The 27,497-nt window shown below is 37.9% G+C and overlaps 1 protein-coding gene across 1 annotated transcript in view; it reads right to left on the bottom strand.

Moving 5' to 3' along the window:
• gbe1b (glucan (1,4-alpha-), branching enzyme 1b) overlaps positions 1-27,497 on the bottom strand; it is a 108,648-nt gene that overhangs the window by 64,591 nt on the left and 16,560 nt on the right. The window contains exons 4-8 of the mRNA XM_008426352.2: positions 24,357-24,482; positions 19,395-19,530; positions 15,031-15,121; positions 13,431-13,640; positions 123-238 (exon numbers count right to left, since the gene is read on the bottom strand). Of these exons, the coding sequence (XP_008424574.1) occupies positions 123-238; positions 13,431-13,640; positions 15,031-15,121; positions 19,395-19,530; positions 24,357-24,482 (679 nt within the window). The remainder of the gene's footprint in view (positions 1-122; positions 239-13,430; positions 13,641-15,030; positions 15,122-19,394; positions 19,531-24,356; positions 24,483-27,497) is intronic.

The raw sequence follows: 27,497 nt of genomic DNA, 5'->3' as shown, positions 1-27,497 counted from the left end.
GTTAGATAAGTCAGTTTTCCAAGACTGTTTCCCATCTCTATGCATTTCTGACGTAAAAACTGCACGGTTGTTGCAGAGAAAAGCAAGTCTCGCTTGCGTACGCACAGATCAACCAGTCTTACCGATGCCATGGTGATGGTACAGCATGGAGGTAATGCCGTCGAACCTGAAGCCATCAAAGCAGTACTCCTCCATCCACCAGCGCAGGTTTGACAGCAGGAAGCGCAGCACTTCCCAGCTAGTTGTGTGCACACACAAACGACACAAACACACAAAAACAATTCAAGGTCAGATAAGCAAGAGCCTGTGAATTATTCACACATCTCATCATGAATTTTAGTCACCAGAGATTAATTTTCCCCTGAAAGCAGGACACTCGCATATTGACAACTGAAGCTCCATTATGTTGGGAAGGGGAGTGGCGGTGACAGCAGACGCCGCTTATATTAACAATAGAGGGAACTACGTCTTTCACATTTTAAGATGTCATGATGAAAAATCGGTGGCTTTCTGATTTCCATCAGCCCGCAGAGCAAATATTATGCGCATCTAGGCATCCTGGTGTATTTAAATTAGTGGGATTAAAATTCCACACTTGGACAGCAGAATTAAGACCTCTTACTTGAAAATGGGACAAATCATTTGTCTTCAGGCTTCATGTATAATGGGTTCCAGTGTTTGACATTCAAGAGGGTAAATACTCTAAAAAAAAAAAAAAAAAGTGTACATAAACTGGATAAACTACCTAAATATTAAATGCAGCTCGCCAGTTTACAGCCGTCAGTGTGTCACGCAGCACACAAATGTGCTGTGGCTGTTGGCTGCAGGCTGGAGGAGGTGGATTCCATAAATGGCCTCCGTCCTCTATCCTGACTGGAAGAGTCATCCAGTTCTATACAGTCACTCAAGGCAAAGTACACCGCGCACCTCAACTCTTTCCATTCGGTGGCGTGTCGCCATGGAAACATCAGCAAAAACTCAATATTTGGTCGTCTCCATGCAGTGCGCGTAATGAGCACCAAATGAAACACTGTACTCGGATGCAGCGCTGTAGGGCAAAAGCAAAGCACCAAGGATGTGAGACGAATGACACATTCAAGATGCTGATTAAGTGTGAACCGCTGCCTCTGCTCAGGCTGAAAGACCCAACTCAGACCTACAGTGTGCTCTCAGTTCCCAACAGTAATTATACTGACGTGTTGAATTTATTTATGGGTGAAAACATGCAAAAACATATTGTTTTTAGTTTTTTTTTTCTTTGTAGTTTCATATCAAGTGCATGCAAAAAAAAATTTATTATATACACATTTATAACTGTGATTAGTATAACATAAACAAAAGTTTAGAGAAAAATACTATTAAAAAATTACATTTTTGTATGTTTACTAAAAGTCAAATCATATATTTTCTCTATTTTTCATCAGCAGCTTATGTCACCAGTTGCCACTTACTGATACCTGTGGTAAAAATGTGTAAAAAAATAAAAATAAAAAATAAAAAAAATCAACAAAGGAATCTTTTATTGCTGTAGTTTAAATTTGCATTGTCTTTAGAGTATAAGTACTCAGTGGGGGGAAAAAATTCTATTAGAAGATTTCTGGCTCTTTAGGTTGATTAAAAGTAAAACTCCTCCTGTAGTAATCCGGGTCTGTTCTCATATGGTGTTAATATGATGTGACACGGGGGCAAAAACCTACAAAGACAAATTCATTTTTTTTAAAGGATTTTGACAAATCTTTACCAAAAGTGACAAAAATTAACAGAAAAATTTTCAAAGTGAGAGTATATAATTTTTTATAAAGAATATAATTTGTGCATATTTGTTAGGACTGCCACTACAATATAATATGACAAAGATAATCTATGAAAAATAATAATTAAAAAAAATTCAAATTCCTCTGCCTCCTCCCTGTGGTCCTACTGCCATCTACAGAAATACACCATTCAGTCAGAAACAACCAATCAGAGGCAGGGGGAGGGTCTTAGCGCTGTTGATTCACTTATGTATGAGGTGCTCACAACCTACCCCTTGCTTTTTGGTACACTACAGCTAGGAACTTCACTTGTCAGAGATTTTCTCTCACGTTAAAGTATAGGACAAAAAAGTCAAAGTCATTTTATAGTTAACCACTAGTATGCAGTGATTCAACAATTTCTTCCCTTGAATGATGCAGAGTGGAAAAAAAATCAGCTCAGGAATAAAAAGATACATTTTTAACAAACTCAGTAATATTTTACATTGTAAAACCTTCAATAAAACAACAAAAACCTAATCTTGTTCTCAATACTTTTGCTTTAGAAAATGTTTCGATTCATCCTCAGCACTCACTTGCAGAGGAATACATTCTATATATGTCACAAGAGAGAATTGGAGTTTCTTTAGAAAAAGAAAGCCATGACAAAAAATAGATTTAAATGTTTTCCCTCCTGTGCTCCCACTCCTCGGGGATGACCAGCGCCAGCGCTGTTTGACAGGTGTGAAGCCGCATGTTACATCTGCGCTTCATTCTTCCCTGGAGGAGCAGAACAAGGGAGCCTGGTATGATCCGATATAGCAGCCTGGCTGGGTGGTCACGCAGACCCTGTGATAAATAGATTAGGTCCTCCACTTCGGTGCACAGAGCCAACAAAGGCTCAGACACAGTGTATCCTCACGGGATGGAGATAATAGCCAGTGAGAGCCAGGGGCCCCGAGATGAAACCATACTGCCACATTAAGGCCCACAACGCCATTCATCATCAGGTCCAATTACAGTGTGAAAGGTAGATCTCTATACCAGATGCAACACATCGCTTATCTATGCAGCGCCGTGAAGTTATCAGCTGGTCTGTGGTGTTAATATAAAAGCAAATTGCACATTACAGCGTCCTCAGATTAAAGTGTAGCAGTGACAGTGAAACCTAGTTAGGGAGCACTAATAGAGTAAAGCTCTAATGTTGCTGCTTGTAATGAAAGAGCGGATAATCTATCATGTTTTCCTGTTTTACCTGCAAGCACACACACCCACACACACAGCTAGGAGAAATACCTCAAGTTAATTCAAAAGAAAATTTTCCCCACTCAAATTTAATGATCGTTAACGGAGCTCATTTTCTCCTCACGCGGGCCGAAACTGTGGCTCAAATAAAAAAAAAAAAAAAAAAAAAAAAAAACCTTTCTTCGTCATTTGCAGCTCAGCTGGCTTTAAACTGCACACACTTCTTGACCTTTCTCCACATTTGGTTGCATTACATCTAAGAGCTTAAACACATTTTACAGTTATGTGCAGATATCCACATCTCTTGTGGAGGATCAGTCAACAGGGCAAATGTTTGTCATACACCTCACAGATGTGGCTTAAGAAGAAATGCTTTGTTAAAAGAGTCAGCAGAAGCCTGGTTCGAGATGTCATCTGCTGCTCACAAATAAGCCTCAACTAGAAGCAAAAATATAACAGTTTGGCTTGCATGCAAAGATCTATACTTGGTGGACAACAAGCAGTGTTCATGCTAAGAGCAATGTGCCCAGACATAAAGGCTGTTGTTGGGAAGTTTTTCTTCAGAGAAATGGGAAAGGAGGAAAACGTTGATGGTAGAGTGGATGGAGACAAATGTAGGGCGATAATAGAAAACAACTGTTAGGTGATCATTAGGTACAGAGGTTTATCTTTCGACAGGATAGCAATCGTAAACATACAGCCAAAGAAATGGTGGAAGAGTTTAGATCAAACCATATTTTTGTGTTAGACTAGTCCAGTGAAAGTCAACACCTCAATCCAATTTTAAATCTATCGCAACACCAAAAATTGGTGTTCACAAGCCCCAACCAGCCAAAATGATTGTGCTAATCCTAACAAGACGCATTATGAAAAAGGCATAAAGGGTGCCAATACTTTCAGGAGGCACTGTGGCTAAAAATAAAATGTTAAAACATGTGTCTTCAGATGTCAATTTTCCATAAAGGGCTGTGGCAACTTGTCTTCATATGGGAGAAAATAAAAAAAGATTTAAGTTCTTGTTTTCCCAACGTCACAGGTAAGCTGCAGATAAGAACAAATAAATTCGGGAGGCCGACAGGTAATTCAAGAGGAAGTGTGATGCTCAAACGACGACACAATGACATGCGTGATGGATGGTGAGCATTTGTTGAAACAAAAAGGGACAAATGGGCTGCCTCTTCTGACGCATTTCAAACTTCTATAATCTCTTCGGCAGGCACAGGATGAGGCCTTTGATACAACTCTCAAAACAGAAGCTGTTCACATTTTAATTTCATTAAAAGTTGATCGGTTTGTTTAACGATTCTTTTTGTCCCCTCTTCTAATACAATGGTTCTCATTGATTATCTTTTTGTAATGTAGGTATAGTTACAAATTTGAGTTAGTCAAATTCAGTGTTGTATGCTGAACTAAAGAAACAAATGTTGCATGTAACAGCAGAAATCATGTAATGCTCGGGTCCTCTTTGGGAAAACTCTCACTGAGATGTAGATGCTTTGCTGAGCTTTGGGTTAGATTTCGGCTGTTTTTCTGGCTTTCTTTAAACTGCCTGGCAGCTACCTGCTCTTGCTTGGCATCCTAAAAGGAATCCTCCGCTGTCACTGAGATTATATGTTTGGCAACCTGTAATTAGGATCACTTTGTATTTGCTGTCCTTTAGAAACCAGTGGCAGCTTGTTGTTCCTTTTGTACTTTCTTTGGAGTGTTATCCAATGGACTTTAAATTAGCACAAGTACAATATGCAGGAGGGTTTTCTTCTCATAAAAAGTGAATTAAATTATTTTAATACTCTGACCATTTGGTTAAAAAGGCCCACTGTAGAAAACTCTTTAGTTGTTTTTTGTAAAATCAACAAAAACTCGTAACAAATAGCATTGTTATTTGAACATTTCCTAATGAATTTACTTTTAAATCCATAACCTGAGGTATAAATGTAAAACATCAGCTCAGTAAACTCTCCTCTGACTAGGAAAGACAAGAGAACAACCCATATAAGAAAAAGCATGTTGGATGATCTTTATAAATGAAGAAATGGCTAAGAGAAAATTGTTATTAGCGTAAACCTGGCAATAAGAGTAGTAATTAAAACAACTGGAACAGGGGCTGAATGAGGATCCAAGTTGCCACCACAAATAGAGAGGGGAGTGGCTAAAGAGGAATAAAAAAATAGCCACAGGGTGCTATTAGAGAACTGGAGACACAATAACAACCATTTATTTTAAGAGTTTTGTCCACATCATAGCCAGAATACCAAGGACTATAAAATATGCCAAAGACAGGTTTCCATAAAATTCTTAGTTACTTTGCTTAGTGTCTTATTGCTGCAAAATCTAGAGGAAGAAGGTAACATCGTGTTCTAAAAAATGTCATCACATATAAAGTTTTTATTGGTAAATGGCACTTTATTTTTATTAACCTCCATAACTCCACCAGAAATATTTGATCTCAAAGCACATGCTTTGTAATTGTTCAAAGAATGTCCTGTTGAAAAACTGAAGGCCAACCCTTTAGTTTTATGGTTGCTGTTCTGTGGAACCAGGTTCCAGTCAATAACCAAGACAGAAGGCTCACCATCTCCAAAATAAGACTTTACAGTTATAGAAATACAGTTGACCCGTGGCTATTCGGAATACAGAAATTTCTATTGAACGCATTATCAAAGTATTTGTGGAAAATTAATCTTTTTGCAGATTTTTTGTGCCTATTACTGCAAGTTAAGGTATATTTTGTGAATATTTAAACAGAGAGTTACAAGTATTAATAAACTTTAGGTAGTTATGGGAGGCTGTAGTTCCAAAACCCCAATTAATGCCAAGAGTCCACTGTAGCCAATTTCATCTCGTTGTTTCATTGTTCAGTTTTATCTGTTGAGTGTATTGTTTGATTGTGTATGTCTTGAAGAGCACATCTAAGTTGAGTTCAAACGAGCTGAGGTAAAAGGCCAAACTGAAGCCAGCAGACCAACAACTGACCATTTAGAAATAATAAAACAAATTGCACTTCAGTATTGTGAGAAGCAACAAGTCTGACAGTGACTGTGTACATGACTACCTCCACCCAATTTTATAAATAAAATGCAAGCAAAAATAAGGTCTTTATTCTAATGTTAAATTGTGCAACAGGTGTGTAATTTCTATAGCTAGGGAATGTGTTTTACACATCACTGCGATGAGATTTTAGTCTGTTTCCCACCCATAGTTTTAAAGGTGGGGTGCAAGCGGTGAGAGTGCTAAACTACATCTTTCCAACACGAAGTAGAAGCACAACAAGCAGCTTCAACAAGACACCATTTACACCTACTGCTGAGCTCAGCTAATTAGTTGAAGCCTAACAGAGGGGGAAAAAACCACTTTTCTCTTTCAATGTGATTCCATGGTGCAAAAGAAAAGGTGCTAAATACTGAAACTGCAATGAACTAACTTTCCAAGTTTGACTTTACTGAATGATCAAACAGAACTTAGACTTGATATGACCCAAAATGTGTCCAAGTATGTAAAAGTACATTGAAAGAGGAAATGGAAATGTCTTTCCTATTTGTCTAACAGTTTCTGCAGACTGAACTGAAATTGATTATTGTTTTGAAGACTTCATTATCCACACAATAAGTACTATATTTCCTTCCACCTTGTTTGTGCTTTCAAGCCATAAAACAAACTGTCCTGCTGCCAATTTCAAAATATAATAGGCCATGTTCAAAGCAGTTGGTTTGGGATTTAGAAGCAGAAACAAAATAAATCCTTCTCATCAGTTTATTGAAAAAGGTAGACCTTTATTAACACATCTGAGTGGAATAACATCCACATATTGAAAAATCTTGTAAAAGAAATATTTTGACTGGGACCTCTAAGGCATGGCTGATCTCTCAGCGTGAGAACATGAAGAAGAGTCTAAAAAGTCTTAAAAAGGCTGGCCCTGGGCCTATTTTTCATATCTTAAGAAGTCACACAAAGATTGATGAAAACTGGATGCAAATGATCCTCAGAGATGTGGAGGATTATAGAAAAAGCCCACATCAAGCTCCTCAGAATGCTCAGTACTCACCAGTCAAAGCACTGATCTGCAGAAAGGCTAAGCCGACCCGCTACTTAGAGAACCGTAGACTCCATTCACTCGGTCATTGTGTCAAGGTTACTTGACGTCGTCTTTGAAGGAAATGACTTTTGACTGAACCATGCATATATCTGCTAACTTCTTTCCACTCGTATAGAGCGGGAAAGAGTCTGGTGCGAATGTAAATCATACATCCTGATTAGTCTAATGGCTTAACTCGACAAGCAGGCCAACGTAGTGTGAACCACTAACAAGGCATAAACTTACAAACGCAGCCAGTGTTATTTTATAACAACTAAACTTTCATTGCAAGAAGGAAAAAAAAAAATTAAGGCTGTTTTGTTATACAAAATACAAAAATCAGAGATCTGACATTGACCACAAAATGATTGATTATTGGTGTATCTATATTTTGATAAACTTGAATGGTAATTCTAGTTAACACTTTCTGTCTGATCGTATATATAGTCTATTTCAGTTATTTCAGTATCTATCCTCACACAGGTTTCTTAAGACTTTGTTCTTCCGTGTAATGACTTGCAACTCTTGCTTCTCCACACTCCCTCCCACAGTTTACAGCCTTGACTAGCACCTGAAGTTCAGGAAACATTAAGGTCATTACAGACAAACGTGTTGAAATAAAAAGGTAAGAAACAATCTTAAAAAAACAAGCTTTCACTGCTTGCAGCAAGCCTTTGTTGCCGTCTTGGAAAATAAATTCTTGTACCGAGAGAGCTGCAGCTTGACTTCTTGGAGAGAATCCAGTTCACATGAGAAATTTACACATTTACGCACTCTTTCTATCAGTAACGACAGGACAAAAGACAACTCAACTGAAAAAGAGGATTGTGAAACGTAGGTTGCAGAAGCATCAGTGAAGAAAAGAAAGAAAAGACCAAATGCTTGTGCTCATACTTTTTAGCTTGTATCAGTTCTGTCTTGTTTTATTTCTTTTTGTTAAAAAACAAATCAGAAATCTTAATTTCTGATTAAGATTTATGGCAGATCTATGGCAGTTCAGCTAAATTTGTTGTGGTACAAAAAATTTCACACAGGAGAATAAGACATCTATCCCTCTTTATTTATGAAATGTTTTTGAAAGCAAACAAATACCACTCCTAAAAGATGTCCCTTTTGATTCCGAGTATTTTGCAAGCCAAGTATCAACTCGTATAATATACTGAATAAATTAAGAGTTGACCAGAACTGGCTGATTTTCAAGTTGGGCCCTGATTGGTGACTTGCCAGTCAAGTGAAAAACCCACTCTTAATTTGGCCAGTGAATGCACACAAGAGCACTTAAAGAATGAGTTGGTTGAAAAGTCATAATGTACTCACAACAGCAATTTAGACAGCTCAAAACAACAGTGCTTTCAGTAGGCACAAAGTGTTTGACGTTAAGGGAGGTACAAAAAAATCTAATCAGTCCAAACAAAAACTTTGACAGCACTGTGCAGTGTAGGCAATATAACTATTCCTGACATTAAAAAAAAAACACTTAAAAATTTTCATATTTACTTACAAAAGTTGTATAACTGTTGGTTGGACAATGAGTAGAATTGAAGCAGAGCCTGTTTGAAAATAATCTCCATAAGCTCCCAAAATACAGTCAGATACCAAAAAACCCTCTAATTTGGGGTTTAACTAGCTCTAAACCCCATCTGTTCCTCTATAACAAACACAAATATTTTCAGACTGCAAAAAGGTGAAAGTGACATTAAAGTTGCAGTGTGCAACTTTTATAAACAATATGTTGTTTTTTGTTTTATTTTACATAGTTAAAGCTGTCACTATGTCATAATAACATGAAACAGAAAGTCTGAAAAAAATGTAGCTCCTCTGGTTTTTCCCTGTAGTCCTACTGCCATCTACAGAAATGCACCACTCAGTCAGAAACAACCAATCAGAGCTGCTCTTTTTGTTCCTAAGACCCAGGTCAAAGAAAATATTACGAAAAGAGTGCAACTTTAAAACTAAGTGATTTTTGCGCACCGTTACAACACTAATGAACAGTAAAGCTTAAAAACAGCAAGAGCATCCTGTGGAGGTCTAGATGTTCCTGGTTCTTTTGTGTCCTTCTGGATGAGTTGATGATCAATCAATCAATAAAATTGTATTTGTATAGCACATTTCAGCAGCAAGGCATTTCAAAGTGCTTTACATAATTAAAATGAAAACAGCATGTGACAGTGAATAAACAGAAAGCCAAAGAGATGTTTTTTTCTTTTAAGAAAAAAAAAAAGGTTAAAGATGAAAACATTAAAACCCGCACCCCTTGTAGAACTTCAGTTAAACGTCTCACACCTCAGAGCACATGATGCACTCTTGGGAGTAATTTTGGTTAAATGGACACTCATGAGAAGGTTAATAACGTTTCCATGTTTTTTTCCATTTGTGGGTAATGGTTCTGACTGGAGTTTGCTGAAGTCCAAATGGCTTTCTAACACTTTTCCAAATTGTGATGACAGTTACAAAGTTTCACATTTGTTCTTGCATTTCTTTAAATGGGACATAATATGTTGCTTTTTGAGCCATTTTAGCCTACTTAAAGTTGTCAGATTGTGGCTTCTTGCTTGTAAAGGTCAAGCAGAAATCAGGCCTGACTTTGGTTTGTGAAACTGTCATTTGATTTCTGATATAGGATGGTGAATTAATTTGACTGGTTGGTTTTAGAAACATAGTTGGAAACATAGTTGTGAAAACTATTTATTACCATGCCACATCCTCTCTCTAACAGCCATGTTTACTTGTTTTAACAAAGTTTTGTACTGTTTCAATCCCTCTGTAAGTTGGTATTCACCAGCAGCATAACTAATTCTAGCATTTCTCTCGCCTGGAACCAATGCCTGCAAAGCGAGACGTTTATAACACTGAATGTCGATGCATTTGACTCAGAGGCAAAGCAAGTTAACAAATTGGATGGCAGGCATCTATCTAAACAGAATTTTCCCAGGACTGCGTTGAATGTTTTATGAGGAAAAGCTAAAGTGGAACGCAGACTAGAACGGAAAAAAAAAAGAAGGTGTTGTTTGGATGAAAATGCAGCAGCAAAGGCAGAGTAAAACAGACAGCAAAAAGGGATAGAAGGGCGACAGCCTGCATCAGTCAGCCTCTGTCATCCTAATAAGAACATCATGGTCAGAGTGCTATGGCTCATAGAAAGGATGTTTGATTAAAAACACACCGTTTCACGCTGAGTTCACAGTTTGCCTCTGAGGTTCATTTCCCTCTAAAGTGAGTTACAGAATGCTTGACACAAACGACACGTCCAAACATCCTCTGACAAGTAAAGAAGACAAATGAACTGGTTATGACATTGCAGTGGTCCTTTGGGTTTTTACAAATGACTCCTCATATGCCTCCTAGTCGTAGCATATGTCTGCACCCTGTCTAATGAGGGCTTCTGATATGAGGACGGTTCAATAACTAATGAAAGGAGAACCTTGTTCTCTTATTATAGCCCACACGGCTGACACTAAGCATTGTATAATGTATTGGAAACTGATGCACAGTGACACACACTTATTAAAAAGTGAGTTCAAAAAGGCATTTGATAGACTCAACTGTGCCTGTTCCTCCCAAATGTGTACTGGGATTATTTTCTGGGTGCAAAAAAGCAAAAGAGAGACATCTAATTAATGCGGCCGACAACAACAGCGCCAATGTAGCCGTACATTGGATATTGGAAGAGGTAGAAAACAATTCGTGAAATATCCTTCCTTGACAAGTTCAATTCTGCCAATTTGGTATAAGCAGTGATTTTTCACGGTAGATTAAAATCAACACCTGCCATGTCAGGGGTTTAAGAGGTAACAATCAAAATAACCGGAAAATTCCCCCTTAATATCCTATTTTGCGAATTGCGTGTGTCGGATAGACAGCTGGCCGGATTTCGTGAGCATGTTGCTGTGTGTTGCAACGTGCCATCTCTGTGATCATATCATGCCTCTGACCTTCAACATATCATTCTGCATCAGACAGTCTGAGTGGTATGTCAGCTCCCATTTGGCCTCATTTATCAGCCTGTTTAAATATTGCTCATGTTCATTTTACATCATGAACCACAGTAAAACCACTGCACTCATTTATACATCTGATGTAACCAGGGCAGGTTTTTAAATATCCCTCATGAGCTGAATGTGATGGGTAACATTAGGATGCTGCTCTTAATCTCCCCCAGCAAGAACATAAATGAGGAGTCAAAAATGCAGCAATCCAAAGACTGTTTCCTTTCCTTAATATTGCACCTAGGCCGAGTTCATACAGCAGGTGTTAGTTAATGCTCAACTCTGATCTTTTGCTGAAATTCGACTTTGTTTTTGACATGGTTGCTCATAATTATGAATTCAATCAGACCTCTGTGCACATTGAAGGAGAGATTGTATTGGATGCTGCAGGTTTCAGGTGTCTCCTGCGACCTCTTTGTGCACAACGCTTAGAGAGCTGTCAGTGTACGTGAGAGATGCACAGAAAGCAGCTGAAAGATAGTCATTAAAGTTTAAGACAATAAAAGCAAGGCGCTGTCATTGCAAGGATTTACTGAAAAATGTTTTTGAGCTGAATGATGGAACAGTTGCATCAAAACATGCTAGAGGCCTACAACCATATCAAACTGCTCTGAATTAAATTAACATCAGCAGGACCAACATGCCAGTTAGTGTGTGTGATGAATCAGATGTATTTTTAGAAAAGCGAGTTTCCCCTGCAGAAACCCCAGTTTGGACAAAGTATCTATCAGTGTCTAGAGAAACTGAAACTGTTGCATCTGGAATGTAATTAGTGAGTGAGCTAAGTAGGACACGCTCACGAAGGTTTTTTTTTTTTCCCCTGTGTTCCGTCTTGGCATTTTAGGCACATTCATAATGATAATCAGCAATGTAACAAAGATGGAAAATTTCCTATGTTAATGGCGCTGTATTCTTTAAAATTCAGAAGCGTCAGTCACACCACAGAAGTATCAGTCTAAGAAACCGCATTTAGTAAATTTGGAAGTCGCCAATAATCTTAATTGGGACAGCCATAACATTTTGAGTGTTTTTACTGTTTTAATGATAAAATGTTCATTTTTGGAGGATTCCCTTATGGTGCAAAAAAAGCTGATCTCAGAGGAAATGTGGGTACCAGACTGTTTAAAAAAGAAGGTCCAAACAAGACATTGTAGGCACAACATAACTCTACTAATTAGTGAGACTACTGTAATACTTCAACACAAAATATTCTGCAAGTCAGCTTGAAAACTGGCCATGCCCCTAATTTTATGAAATACCTTAAGAGCTACATCATAATCATTCTACACATGAGGTTGAATGTGGTTATAAACAGCTAAAAAACACCCAGAGAAGCCTAGTCTCCCTTTAAATTTCAGTTGGGTTTTATTTGAAAGAAAAAAAAAAAAAAAAGAACAAATGCAAAACAAAATAGTTTTTTGGTCAGGCAGCAAAGTGCCTCTACACTGTGAAAAGAGGCTGGAAATTTGGGATGTAATGGCCCTCAAACAGCCTTTGTCAGGCTGGATCGCTGCTATTTGTAAGTAATATTGTTATCATTACCCCACTCATCTCTTTAAAAATGCAGGACAGTAACATTTTGCCAAAGCTCTATCTACAAGGTTTTAGTTGAGGAAATTATTAATATAAAAGTTGTGCTCGTATTTCAGTTCAAACAAAAATGAATGCGTGTCAACACCAAAACAATTGTTTTATGTCTGGTCTCATGAGAGATCCGATAAGGACATATTCAAGCCTGATGTGCAATTATAATAAAGGGAATTGCTCACAGCATGTGAAAGAAAACATTATATTTATGATTTACATTTATTTACAACAAATGACTGAAGTGTTTCCTAATTCAAGCATCTAACCCAGTTATATAGCAAATATTAAAGACTTAGATTTAGTTTACTGCTGTAATTCGAGTCATGTGGATAGAAGAAAAAAACATTATACCCCTTCCTATACAAAAAAAGAAACAAAGAAAATATATGGATCCATATGTACACAAATATTGTCTGAGTCATCCAGTTCATGTTTTATATAATGCTACTGTATTATAACATAAAGAGTAAACAAGAGCACATTTAACCCGAACAGAAGAAACTTTTCAAAAAGAAAACGTATTTACTCCCACTCCCCATTCATATATAAATGTATTGTTGCCGGTGTAATTTGGGATTTAGTCAGCTGTGTTATGTACATGTAACACTGATGTCACTCATAATATCATGTCCATATCAAAACTGTAACTTCATATTATCCATAATTTTAATTAATAGTAGATATTTATACTTTTCAATTACGAATAAAATTATATTTAGTAATTCTATTAAGGAATTGGTGCCGATTTTAATGAGAATGATTTGGTAATAAAGATGAGCTAGTTACTGGTGCTGTGGAGTGAAATACCTGGCGTAGTTAAAGAGGCGGCTGTCCCACAGAGTGTGTTCCCCTCTCGGCGGTGAGTGGAAGAAGCAGGAGTCGGACCCGTCGAAGGCATTAAGGCCATCCTCTGTGTTCTTGGACGCATGACTGTGGACAACATCCAGCAGCACCACAATGCCCATTGAATGAGCAACATCAATCAGCTCCTTCAGCTCATCTGGGGTACCATAGCGACTACGTGGACAAAAGACGGACATGAATTGAATAAATTAAAATATTTAAATGAGGATTTTTTTTTTTTTTAAATAGAGCTGACCTAAACTCCATCAAATCAACAGTCAGTGTCTAAAGGAGGAACATAAGATACATCACAACCATCACTTCCTGTATGACAGATCAGTGGATTAAAATGGATGTTTACAGCACTTCATCCTTATTTGAGTTGGGGTGATTTTAGTAAAAATAGACAAAAAAAGATAAATAAATATCACTCTACATTTCCAAAGCTTTAGATACATACTTCAAAAAGACTTGGAATCAAAGATAGTACTAACACAGCGGATGGAGTACTAATGTGGTACTGAACGTTGTATGAACGTTGCTGAAAATTTTGAGTGCTATGAATGGAAGTGTAGCTACACTAGTAAATAAAATAAAAAAACTAAACAGTCATCTGCAAACATTTAGGTCTACTTATACATTTTAATCTACAAATCTGCAAAATGTTTTCAAATACATTTATATAATTTTCTGTGATGATTTCTGCTTAAACTAGAAACACGTTACACACACTCTTTGCATGAACCTGAAAGATAGATCTATAGCATTCTCTCTGTCCTGCCAGACGTAACAAGAGTGAGCAGGCAAATTCACCTCTTATCTCAGCATACAAATTCTAAGGTTTTAAATTTGACAATCAAAGGGTGAAAGTGCAACATATACTGTACACTATTCTGAATGATACAGTATAAACAGAAGGAATGTGCATCTCTGAAAGACGATAAAGACTCTGGTCTATGTTTATCTATGAATCCCCCCACTCTATGGATTAACAGCAAACGTGTTTACAGAGAGATTATTGATGGTGCCAGACTGCCTAACCTTGATTTGAGGTGACTGTGCTGAAGCGGCTCACTCAGTTTACAACAGAGTGCAGTTATAGATACTACATGGAGTGGATAAAACTGTATAAATAGGGAAACTCTGCGACAAATACGCCTTTGAGTTCTAATCCCTCATAGTTCACTCCTGGCTGATTTGTTAACACCTGTGGTTACTGAAGCAGGTCATGAATCTCTATACTGGAAGCTGAGCAAATGTGGCTCAGAGGATTCATCTCACTGCATTTATTTATTTTATTTACTTTATTTCAGTTTTTGGTCAGCATATGACAGGGGAGTGTGGTTCAGCATGGTAATTTCTGAATTAATGCACAGATACTGTCTGCAGAAGGATATGAAATGTGCATATGGATGAGCTTCTGCTCTATACATGATCATATAATCCTATTTCCAAACAAGAACCTAGTACATATTGCATCTACTGCTGTTTAAACAGCGCAGACAATATAAAACATAACTTGAAACAATTCCGTTTAAAAACATTTATTAAAATGAAGCTGTACCTGGAAGCAGCGAAGAAACTTGTAATCTGATATCCAAAACTTGCATAGTAGGCATGTTCCATGATCGCCATCAACTGAATGCAATTGTAACCTGAAAAAGCATTAATAACTTTTTTTGGAATTTGCATTGCCTTGCACAAGTATTCATTCCACTTGAACGTTTTTCACATTTTCTGAACTTACAAAGACAAAATGAAGATCATTTACCAAGACATTATGTCACCAATTAACAGTATCATTCATAGCTGTAAATTGAAGTTAATGATCTACATGACACACTGTTTACATGCAATACAACATGTGCAGTTGAAAACTAACACGGAACAACATAATGAACCAACATAGTGTTGGCCACATCATGCTGTAGAAACGTTTTTCTTCATAATTGACAGGGATGTTAACATTAGTTTATAAGATTAAATGCAGCCTATTACAAGAGGATTCTGCGAAAAAAAATCTGACAGAATCTGAGTCTGTGAGGCTTCATATGTTTTTAGATTGGGGCGCTTTATTTTTTATTTTATGTGATCTAAAACAGTTTTTTTTATTTTTTTTATTTAACAAAGTCAGAGGTTTGACATGTATTCAGCCCGTCTAAGTAAAACCATGTAGCAACCAATAATTTGATCAAGGTCAAAAACATAACTACCGCAATAATTTTGTCCATTTTAAATGTAATGGAGTCAATAATGTAATAACTTATCACTGTAACTTGTTTTGGCTCTCTGACAGTAACTTAATAACGGTTCAATAAATGAAAATCTAATTACTGCAGCTAATAATGGTCTCACATAAGCAGGACTGTAAATAGTTCCAGATCAGTCTAAGTGGACGGACGTTGTGAGGATGAGTATTTCTAAGTCTGGCCACCAATTCTCAATAAGTTACAGGTCTGGACTTTGACTAGGCCATTTTAAAAGTCCTCGAACTGCATGTTTAAAGAATCCATCAGAGGTGTGATTTTCTTTGCCTTCAGATGTTGGAGAAAATAATCTTTGCTTGACAAAAATCTTAGCAAAGCCGCCACATTCAGAGGATGTAGCAGATTTTTTCGCCTCTGCAGTTCCACTCTGAGTCCTTCTCAGAGTGCGCATGCTAATATTGATTTCATTAACAATGTGCAGCCGCCTCAGTATCTCTCCATGTGTTAGACTAAGCTTGATATAAAACTTGACTATTTCATGTAAATTAGCCGTTGTACTACCATCATTATGTATGCACTAAAAGCACACTACCGCCACCATCTGGATGACATTGTTATGTTTATGCAGTAGAATTATCATGTTTATACATTATATTATGCTTACTCAATATATTATCAAGTTTGTACAGCATAATTATGTTACAACGGGACAGTGTTCAACAAATGTTCTTCTTACGTCACACCAATACACTTCAGTGGTTGACTAAGCAAAATGTAATAATTGCACCCCCTACATGTGACAAGCAAATGGCAAGGAGTTCCTGATGCAAACAGAGTTTTCCATCTGAAACAGCCAGTTCTAGCTTCATTAGATGTTCCCACACGGGTTTGTTAAGCACCTTTTTTCCTCATAAAAATGTTGGATTAGTAAACCAATACCGTTTATTTCTGGTCTTGAAACAGGCGAGCTTGTTTCATCAGTAACAGCGAAAAATCTCTGCATCTCCGTTTTTAAAGGACGGTATGATGGTGCTTTCTGCTTTACACAGCTTCCCCTCCAGCAGTTCAGAGAAAGTTTAAAATCAGGTCAAACTCAGTTCATGCTGCAGAGGCTGTGTGAGTTCATGATTTGGTGATTATATTTCAGCGTTTTTTTCCTTTTCTTTTTTGAAGCAGCCATGTTTCAAAGTTATACTATATTATTAAAATGCATACATAAGTTCCAACTTTAAATGTAAAGTATTGACATCAATTAGCACTTTAAATTGTTATTTCATCAAAGCTCTGCCTGAATTCATGAGAAAATCAAAGATAGTACTAACACAGCGGATGGAGTACTAATGTGGTACTGGAGAAAAAGAAATCACAGGGGATTGAATAATTTTGCAAAGTACTGTATGCAACATTGGATCCAGATGGGATTGTGGGTAAAACTACTAAATCGTGTGTGGCGATAAAATAAGAGTTGAATACGTTTTGACAGAAAGGAAGTGTTGCTTAATATCGTGGTGCTTTTTTTTTGTTACTAAGAGCATTACATCATGTCTGTTTGGACGGTTCAAGATGGTGGGGGGTCTCAGTCCCGTCAGCGTCTCCTTTCATATGATTCATTTAACAGGCGCCCGCTGTTTGAATCGTTCCCAAAACAAGCATGCAATAAATTGGCCATGCGGCAGAAGGAAAGCACTGCAAAGCTAGTATGAAAGTGTCTTGAGTACTGTATGACAGTTTCCGTTTTTGTTTTTGTTTTTTTTTTGTCGAATGCACTTAGCTGCATTAATTTAGCACAGGAGGCATCTGAAACCTATAGTTTCTTTTCCTTCTTCTAACCCTGATTCTATGTGACCTGTGCCAGTCGAAGTGTACTAATGAGCTCCAGGCATTTCCTCTTTGACAACAGCTCTAGCACCTTTGTACAAGCTCAGGCAAAAGGGAAACACCGACTATTAGAGTTAGGAGGTCATGTACGACATTTCAAAAAAGACCTAGAAAAACTGTCTATGAATAAGAGAACAACAGGCTTCTAAAGTGCCGCTGAGCACTCCAGTGGGAGGCCCCAAGGTTTTTCATTGTTGTCTGGAGCACAATTATTTATATATATATCTTTTCAGGCAAAGGGAGAAAGAGAGAAAACTTTACCTCTGAAGGAGTGTGACAAAGCACTGGGGTGAGAGGAAGTTTCTCTTTTTTATATTTATATATGTACACTCTCCTCAGTCAAGAAAATGAAATGGCAGGCAGAGTCAGCCATCACTGGAGACGATGAAATTTAGCCTCCTAGTGAATCCTATTGTGCAAAATCCCTGAGCCGTTGCAGGTGGATTCTTTGACAGCATTTAATCTGGCAGTTTCTTTACCCGCTAAACAAGATGACACAAGCAGGAAAACAGCATTTATCACAAGTCTCCTGGTGTGCTGCACCAGTCATATTGGTGCCTTTTAATAAAGCGACGGCAAGAAGGTGTGTGCTTACATACAAAGTAATGCAATGCCTCATATGTAGAGCTGCAAAATGATACCAGTGGTGAATTTAACTATTGATATTTAAAGTTTGGTTTAGGTAAATGTACTAATTGGTTGTTTAATAAGGTACAAGACCCGACATATTAAAAATTTACAGTTTAACTACTGTTTGGAAAAAAAGCTTTATATTTGATAAATGTCATAATAATGAGCAATAGATTTTTAGTTTTACTTTCCACAAAGGTTTTCCATGTATTTTCTGAAACGGTATGGATTTGAGATGAACATTTCAGATATTTTTCCACAAGCTTCTCACAATAGTTTATGGACAATTGGGTCCATTATGACAGACATAATTTTTTGAATGATAGTCTGAGTTATTGCTTCAATATTTCCACAAAACACCATCTGGTCACCATGCCATCTATGCTGAGAAGTAAACCAGTCACTGATGCAGCTAAATATCCACATGACATGATGCTGCCACCACCATACTTCACAGCTGGGAAGCAGCTGTCAAGACTTGCAGGTTTCCACCTTCTTCTTTCAATTGTAGCAAGAGTCATTTTAGTTAAGCTCTTCGACTGTGGTTTTATAAGAAACAAAAATTAAGGTGCTTTATCATATAGTCCATTTTGAAGCTATTATCTGATTCATATTGTTGATGCTGGTGAAGCAATGGCTTCTTCCTTGCTGAATGACCTTTTAGCTCATGTCTACAATACATGTTTCACTGCAAATAATGAAGCTCCTTTACCAGCTTCAGCTAGCATCTTTACAGGCATATCCTTTAAATCATCAGTTTTGCTGTGACTTGAGATTGGAAGGCCTCTTTACAAAACACTGCCCAATGGCCAGAGATCCCTCTAAGTCGTGTCAGTGCACAGGACGCTTAGGTGACTTTTTGCACAGGGAATGTGACAGGTCTGCCACAGAGAAATACTGCTCCTGGAGGAACAGTGGCACTCACTGCAGTAAAGCTTGTGCACTGTGTGATTGGCCAGTGCTGATAGAAATACCTTCAGCTATTTATATAAAAAAGGACAAACAAGAAAAAGTGGGAATTTCTTTGTTTTCTTGGCAGATCGTTGGGTCCAAATTGTGTATGTGAAGGGAGGTGTACAACCACGCTTTTACATTCACCTCATCTCTGGCGAGTGTGTGACGCTTTTTAGCTCAATTTAAGATCAGTCTGAGCTACATGAAGACAACAAAATAAATAAGAGACCTAAGAAGGAAAATAATCCCACTGTCTTACCTAAATCTTTTATTCGAGGAAGCACGTTGTGTGTGAAGTTGTTGTACGAGGCGATCTTCGGCTCTGGGGACCCGATGCCAACATGGGCTTCGTAAATTCTCAGGCTCTTGGGTTTCTTTGGCCGAGGATGGATGTGCTGCAAATGCCAAAAACGGTATGATAAACGATGAAGATAACAGAGCACAGTTTCAGAGAAAAATAAAGTACAATAAATGAAAATGATATGTTCATCTTTGCTTAAACATTTTGCAAGGAATTAATCACTTTACAAATGCCTTCCAAAAATATTCACAACCTTTGAATAATTTCAAACTTGTCATGTTAGAGCCACAAACCTCCATGAAGGTATTGACTTTTTATGTCAAAGACCAATACAAAATAGTGCTCAATTGTAAAGTGAAGGTAAAAATTATATCTCAACGTTCACAAATAAAAATACATTTTAAAAAAGTATGTTGTGTATTTAGTACACTTTACTCTCATACCCCAAATAAAATTGCACAACACCAACTGCTTTCAGAAGTCACCTTATTAGGCATTTGATTAGTAAATTGGTAAATTAAGTTTATCTGTGAAAGGGTGAACCGCATCTGTTCTTTAAGGCTTTAGATGCTTAGCAAAGATTATGTCGACCAAGAAACGAAGCACACAGGATGGGGTTATAGTTACGGGGAGGATTAGACCATGATCTGATTGAATAGACACACATTCCTGTGCAATTGTGGAAGAGCTGCAGAGATGAACAGCTCAGGTGGAGAAATCTGTTGACAGGCTAACTCTTAGTTGTGCACACAACAAGTCAGGGCTTAATGAAAGAAGGCAATTATTGAAATAAAGTCCCATTTGACATTTACCACAACACATAGGGGACCCAGCAAATGTGAAAAAAGTGTTTTGATCAGACAAGAGGAAAATGTCAAAAGTTTTTCGCTGTGGTAAACACTAACAATGTACTTTACCCTAAAAAATAATTGAAGGAACGGTTAAGATCACAGCATGTTTGTGTCAGTAAGCTAAGTCCTAGATCAGTTTTAGAATGTGTACCAGAACTTGAAAAATCGTGTTCAGATACTCTTTATTCAAGGTGTTCAGTCTAAGTTTCTATTTGTGTAAAACCAGTGCTAAGCACACTTTTGCTAATCCACTAATATGCTTCCACTAAATACTACTGTAATTCAACGATGTAGCATTAGTGGATCTAATATTTATGATTAATGCTTTAACGTTAGCACAACTAACTTCTTAGATAGAGGAGACTACCAAAATAATAATAAACCATACAAAGCTTGTTGAGACATACAGTATTTTCTGGACCATAGAGCACACCGTACTATAAGCCACACCTACAAATTTTTTGAGAAAACCTGGAAACGTACATATATAAGCCGCACCAGGCTATAAGCCGCTGGTATCTCCGCCGCTCTCGGTTTTCCATGAGAACGCAGCAGAGGGCTACGTCCTAATAAATCTGCTGGATTTATTAAGGACGCAGACCTCAGTCTCCAACGCCGAACCATGGATTCGTTCACGCCAAGCTTACTTGCAGCAGCTCTATGTACTGCCAGATCGATAGCCTTAGACTTAAAAAGCTGCAACATATGAGTTTGAAAACATTTCTCCATCGTACCTGCTGCTAGTTGTTCTAAATAATTAGCACTTTCTTCTTTGATTTCCAATTTTGACTTCCAATGATTCACTTCCTGCTAGAGAGCCCCCTAGTGGTTGAAGAAAAATCCACAGAAAACCCACGCCGGGTCATAAGCCGCATGGTACAAAGCCTGGGAAAAAAGTAGCGGTTTACAGTCTGAAAAATACGGTATGATTAGACAAATTGTCAGGAAACTTCTTCTGGTTTTCAGTTTATCCTCTACTTTGCATTGGTCTCAGCATATTAAACCCTACATTTTGAAAACTAACAATATGTTTGAATACTTTTGCAAGGTGCTGTCCCAATAGTTCCCTTAGTCTGTAATAACAAAAAAAAAGGAGAAGGGCTTGTTTTATATATAGAAAAAATTTCCTGAGAGCTACCCACAGGGCCTTGAACTCTCTAGCTGAAGTACATGATTGAGGCACTTGTAAATAAAACAAATATAGCACCAGTGAGAGGCCCCAACTAATTAAAATAGTGCCAAATAACCAACGATAAGGAAAGCAAGGTGGACGCTAATAGCCTCTTAGTGCTTTTCCCTTGTTCACTCTTGAGCTAAGAACATCAAGTAGTACTGAGAAACATTGAGACCCTATGAAAAATCTGTTTTATAAACTATTTAAGAATAAAGCAACAATCTCCCATAAAAAATGTAAGGTTCATTTAAAATGAAGGAGCATGTTATCCAAAGCAAGAGAAAGGGAAACGCATCACAATCTAGTTTCAGATGCACACATTCAAAATGATATACTTTGATGTGGCAACAAACTATCAAAGCCGCAGTGAGGCTTTTAACAATTAAATGGAAAAACAACTAATTAATTATTAAAGATTAGCTTTTAATGGCCATAAACAGTTACTCTTCTGGCAGAAGGCACTTTAGACACTCCTGAAAGTTTAAGAACAGAGAACAAAGTTAGAAGTTTTAGAATTTCAACCTGCTAGCAAGCAACAAGGTTGAAAGTTGAGCACAAAAAGACAAAAAGAAGAAACAAGAATAGGAATAAAAAGATGTAGAATAATCAAATTATTAAAGACGACATGCAACGCAAGACTGACGACAGAGCTGCCCCCAAAGAAAAACCTAAACCAAATGTAAAGTGTCAAAAAAGGCTAAGAAGAAAGCAGCCCTACTGCTGAAATTGTTGATGCATTGTTTATGCAAGTATTTAGGGAATCAACTACTTTAGTAAACCTCCTTAGCTATACATACCTGAATGTTTTTATCTAGATTTAAATCAGATGAAAACAAGCAAGATAGTCTATAACAAGGTTGTTACTTCACTGGAAGAAATCCTTCATCCCAGTTGTCACAACACAGTCAAAGGTTTGAAGGTAATCTTTCACTATTTACATCTTCACATAGCCAACATACCAAACTGTGGTTTGATATCCCCTCATGCTGTGAAGTTTCTTTGTTCCATTGAGGGGAAAAGTTTCCTGACTAAGATGGAACTTTTTCTTTGTCATGCCAGTGATGTTCGGAGCCATCAGTACCATCCAGATCAAACTTTTTTCCCAAAGAAAAACTTTCTTCTTTCTTTCAATGTCCAGTGTATGGTTGTCCCTTGCAAAGTGTACATGAATACGTTGTGGACAGGGAGAAGACGTGACCGTTTTTGTTCTTCAAGTTCTTCTTTCACAGATGCCATATTGTAGTTAATGGGCTCCAGTCAGCATGCAAGGGCCTTAATTTGGGCTAAGGATCTGCCTGTGTCTTTACCGACAGCCTGTCAGATCCTTGAGCTCAGTGCAAGTGAAATTTCTTTGGTCTACCCCATAACTTTCTCATCCAACCCTCATCTAATTTCTTTTAAGAAATTTGAAGTGACTGTCTTTCTGTGTCCGACCTCTGCATTGACGGCATGTTGCAAGAGGCCTTGCTTGTGAAGCTCCTTAATGCAGCCATGTTCAAAGACAGAAAGTAATTTTGCCTTTACCCCCAGGGGGTCAGGAGTGTGAGTGTCTGACAGAAAATGACACGAAAGCTAGACTTGTTAACAGATTTTGACATTTTACAATTATGGTCTTAAACTTCATTTTGCCATTCAGAGGTGGATTTGCTGGTCTACTGTAGATCACTGCACATAAAAATGTTGGCAATCAAGATGGAAATGTGAGCCGTTTTCTTATTGGTCAGAAGGTTTTGGCCTCGACTCTCCCATGGTTGCCATTTTCCCATAATCTCTTTCTCACTGTTGAAGGATGAACACCAAGTGCAAGTGGATTTTGTAGCAGTGGGCAGATTTTTTTTTTGTCTCTTCCTGGAAAGATTGTTGACATGCTCTTCTGTAATTTTGGTAGGCTGGTTACTCCCGAGAAGGTTTGCCACTTTTCAGTATTTTTTTGCCATCTGTGGGTTTCACTATTGAGTTGCTGGAGCTTTAGAAATGGCTTGGTAACATTTTATTTCTTCTCTGTGGCTGGCTAAATACTCCAGGAAAAGTTTCCTACAGTTCCATATTTGTAGATAATGGCTTTGACTGTGGTTCAATGAAGTCCAAATACCTTAGGAACTGAATTTGAAATATTTACAAGTTTGTTACATTCTGGTAGTCCCTTGTCTTATTTTTAATTTCTTTAGATTAGGGCATGATGCATTGCTTTTTAAGATTTAAGATCAATGCCACTGTTGTCAGACAGGTTCTGTTAAAAGGCTTATTTGATTCTACAGGTCAGGCCGTTATCAGGCCTGGGTGTGGCTAGTGAAAATGACCCAAATAATTTGATTAATCACAGCAGTTTCATAAATTAAAATTGTGACAATTGCTTTTCACAAAAGCCCAAGTTGGTTTGGATAGCGTTAAGACATACTATAAGTTTTTTTATCCTTCCTTGTCTGACATTAAAATGTAATCTCATACTCTGTAGTATGACAAAAAAATTCAATTGGAAGGAATCTGTATGGACAAAATAATTTTAATGACATGTGAAAAGGTGAAAAGGGAACATTTCCAATGATTTTTGGTATTATTAGACAAAGATAAACAATACACAATAATTGGTCTAGTCAAACGTGGTCTGGCATATTCTGAACTCAAAATATTTAAAACCCAATTTGTGATTTGAGAAACATTTACAAGTGAAAAAAAGGGATTCTTGGTTTTTCCCGTTATATTGCCAAAGTCTTTCTCATGTCGTTCTTTGTGAACCAAGTAATGTGAATCTCCTCGTATCGTGGCTTGGATGTTTTGTTCCACTTACTAGTCATCAACATTTAAATAAAACAAGATGCCAAATACATAGTTAAGACAAACATAAAAGCAGCAAAGTAAATAAACAATTCAACCATTCATAAAATTCTTGCTTACAACATAATGCTGAGGGGGATCCCAGTGAACCCAGTCGTAGATGACAGATTTCTCCTCCCTGGTCACATATTTTGCCCAAGGCGAGATCCTGTAGAGGCGCTCGCCATCCTTAGTGTGAACTACCACCTGGGGAAATAAGATAAATGAGTGTTATGTTAAAGCAAGGACACCTTGAGTGATAGAAAGTGGACACAAAAACAGCCACTACAGTCAGCTGGCATATGGTTAGAGAACAAAAGCAACTTTGCATTGCCTGATGAGATGGAATGATAATGAAAAACAATTCAAACCCAAAATGAGCCCAAGATTTGCAGGATGTAACATTTCCAAAGTTAAACACTTAAATGCAGATAATAAGAGGAAATCTTTGAAAGTAATCAAAGGCTGAGACTCCTGCGCATATCTTCCTCTAAATGTTTGTGATTTTACAGCCTGCACTTATTTACGCCTTCCAGCCATGAAATGCTTACATCATAAAACTGAGACATTAGTCTCTTTCCATTACACAGAGAGAATGGGCAGACTGTTCAACCAATAAACTAAACATTTTTTAGAAATCTTTCATCATAAAAAACACACTTCTGTTCCATCTCCCTGCTCTGCGGCGCAAAATATATAACTCTGTATCTTTCTCAGAGAAAACAAGGCGACAAGCTGCAAAGTATTGACCAGAACACTAAGTGAACCTGGATTTGGTGGTGATTATGCTCCATTATATTTGCCTGTATGGGGTAACTCTGATTGGTTTTTAAAACAGCAACTTACTGGCTTATCTCGAGAAGGGATTTGAGCCAGGGAGCAAATTAGAAAAAAACAAAACACGACAAAAAAAGAAAAAGAAAAAAAAACAGGACGTCTAAATCATTATTCCTTGCCTTTCATCCATTATGTCCTGCAATTGGGGTTTGGATGGGGCTAAAATAAACACACTTTGGAAATCTGACAAGTTACTTTGCTCCCATTGTCAAATAATAAAGGAGAAAAGCAGTGTGGGAGCTGGGAAAAACCCACCAAGAAATCGACGTATTACCCACAGTATGTGTTCACCCTATTTTGTCCCCTGCAGAAACGGGCATTAGAACTCAAGTAAATCTGGCCACTGTTGTGAAGTAATGACCGCTCCAATGCCACCTGCCTGTGAGCCGGTAGCCAGACTCCCCTCTGGGGTTTTTTCATTATGGGCAGGCCACCTAGGAGTTAGCTGCCTGGTTCCCAGTATGACAAGCTTCATAGTTTATAGGATTAGGAAAAGATAGTTAGATAAATGGACTGGCATGAAGCCTGACAGAGTCCTGGTCCTTCAGACAAATTGGCCAGAATTAGGAACATTAGAGATAACTTTGACTGGTGGGCAAACTGGAACACTGCCTGAGCCAGAAGAACAGCTTGGAGCTGGTCAGTGTGCAAGAAGTAAAGTAAGGCTAAAACATAAAGATATTTGTTTTATCACTTCGGCTGCCGATTTACTGTTTGCATACAGTCACCGGTATAAAAATCACTGTTTTTGAGGGAAGTTTACAGTATGATGCAATACAACAAACATCTTCTAAGACAAGACACGTGTGCATAAGTTTGAATTTACTGTGATCCCGACAGGGTCAATCTGATGCCTACTGGCTGAATTATATACATTTTGAATAAACCTTCTTATGCAAAACAGTTTTATTCACTTTTTGTAACCATCAACAACCCTCTGGCATAATTCTAGCTTTTGACACCAGATAATTTAAAGTCGGTTCGTTTCTTGCTATAGATTTTGTTGTTGAGAATGATCTACAGTCTTTATTCAACAGGGTTAAAGTTGGGGCCATTCCAAAGCCTTACTGTTTTATTTTGTGTATTCCAAATCCAGTTGTAATGCACAATTGTCCTTTTGGAAAACCGAGTTATGTCCAAGTTTCATAACTGTTGCTTCAAAGTGAAGTTTAGGAATTTGGAGGTGCTTCTCCGTCACCAGCATAACGGTACTGCTAGCATACTTGACAGTTGTACAAGTCAAATCTCGATTCCTCCAAACATTTTTCTTGTCATTATGGTCAGGTGTTTAAGCAGTTTATAGTTTGGGTTATAAACTGGATTAATTTGGGTGTTCCAGCAAGAAAATAATTTCAAACTCATATCGAATAAGGCTTGGAATGGACAAGGCTAGAGACTAAGGACAAGATTACCATGTTGAAAAAGAACTCATAACTACTCAAAGTGTGTGTGTAAAATTTTGAACCGACGCAGATAAGAATTCCCCCTTGTGTAATTGTTGTTTAATCCACCCAGAAAAAACAAATAGTTAAAGTACATCACTAAAAGCCAGAAATAAATAGGACATTGATGCCACTGATGAGTGCGTTTATACCTCTGACCAGCATTAAAATAGAATTTTTGCATTTTCCATGCCAAAGCAACCCCCAGAAAGGGACAAAACCCATTTATGAAGAAAAATTAGGCCTCGAACAAAGGGGATGGGAGGGCAAACCGCTCTCCATGAGAGTGATCGGAGGTAGGCTTTTGCTTCCACGAGGGAGAGCTGTGGAACTAATTCCAAAGTGGAGCTCACAGCAAGACTGCTATTCATCGGCAGCAGGGGTGCACAAGGAAAGGCCAGGTGCCAGCATTTCCATCTGCTTCTTATCGTCCTTAGACTGACCTCTGCAGACAATGGGAGCTGGGCATGCGGTCCGGGGCGCAGGAGTGTGCCAGCGATGACCCGTTCCCAAGGAGAGAGCCCATAGCGATGCCATCCTCTCCTTGTCTGGCATCACAATTTTTAGGTTATTTCTCATGCATGCTGAGACAATGCATAAGGGGAGGTGCATCGTTTGTATTTAACCCTGAGGAATTATTTACTGAAGCTTAAAACTAATCATGTACATGGACTGCGGGGTGCATTTTGAACCGGGTGGGGGGAAAAAAAACGGAAGAAAAGAAAAGAGAGCACAGCCCTGAGGTATTCCTCACAGGGCGCAGATGGAAGCTGAAATCAAAGCCATCAGATGGGGCTCTTCAGGTGTATCTGCTCTCCACTGTGCAGTCTGTGTACATATAGTAATCTCACTTCTGCCCTGTGATTATGACATGTTGTTGATGGCGACACGCCAGGTTTCCCCTCAGTTCATAAGACACCGCACACGACAGCTTGAAAGTGAC

This window comes from Poecilia reticulata, linkage group LG13 (assembly GCF_000633615.1).
Source record: "Poecilia reticulata strain Guanapo linkage group LG13, Guppy_female_1.0+MT, whole genome shotgun sequence".
In the NCBI taxonomy this organism is placed as follows: domain Eukaryota; kingdom Metazoa; phylum Chordata; class Actinopteri; order Cyprinodontiformes; family Poeciliidae; genus Poecilia; species Poecilia reticulata.
Note: the sequence above shows the minus strand (reverse complement) of the source record. Positions and strands in the feature narration are given on the sequence as shown.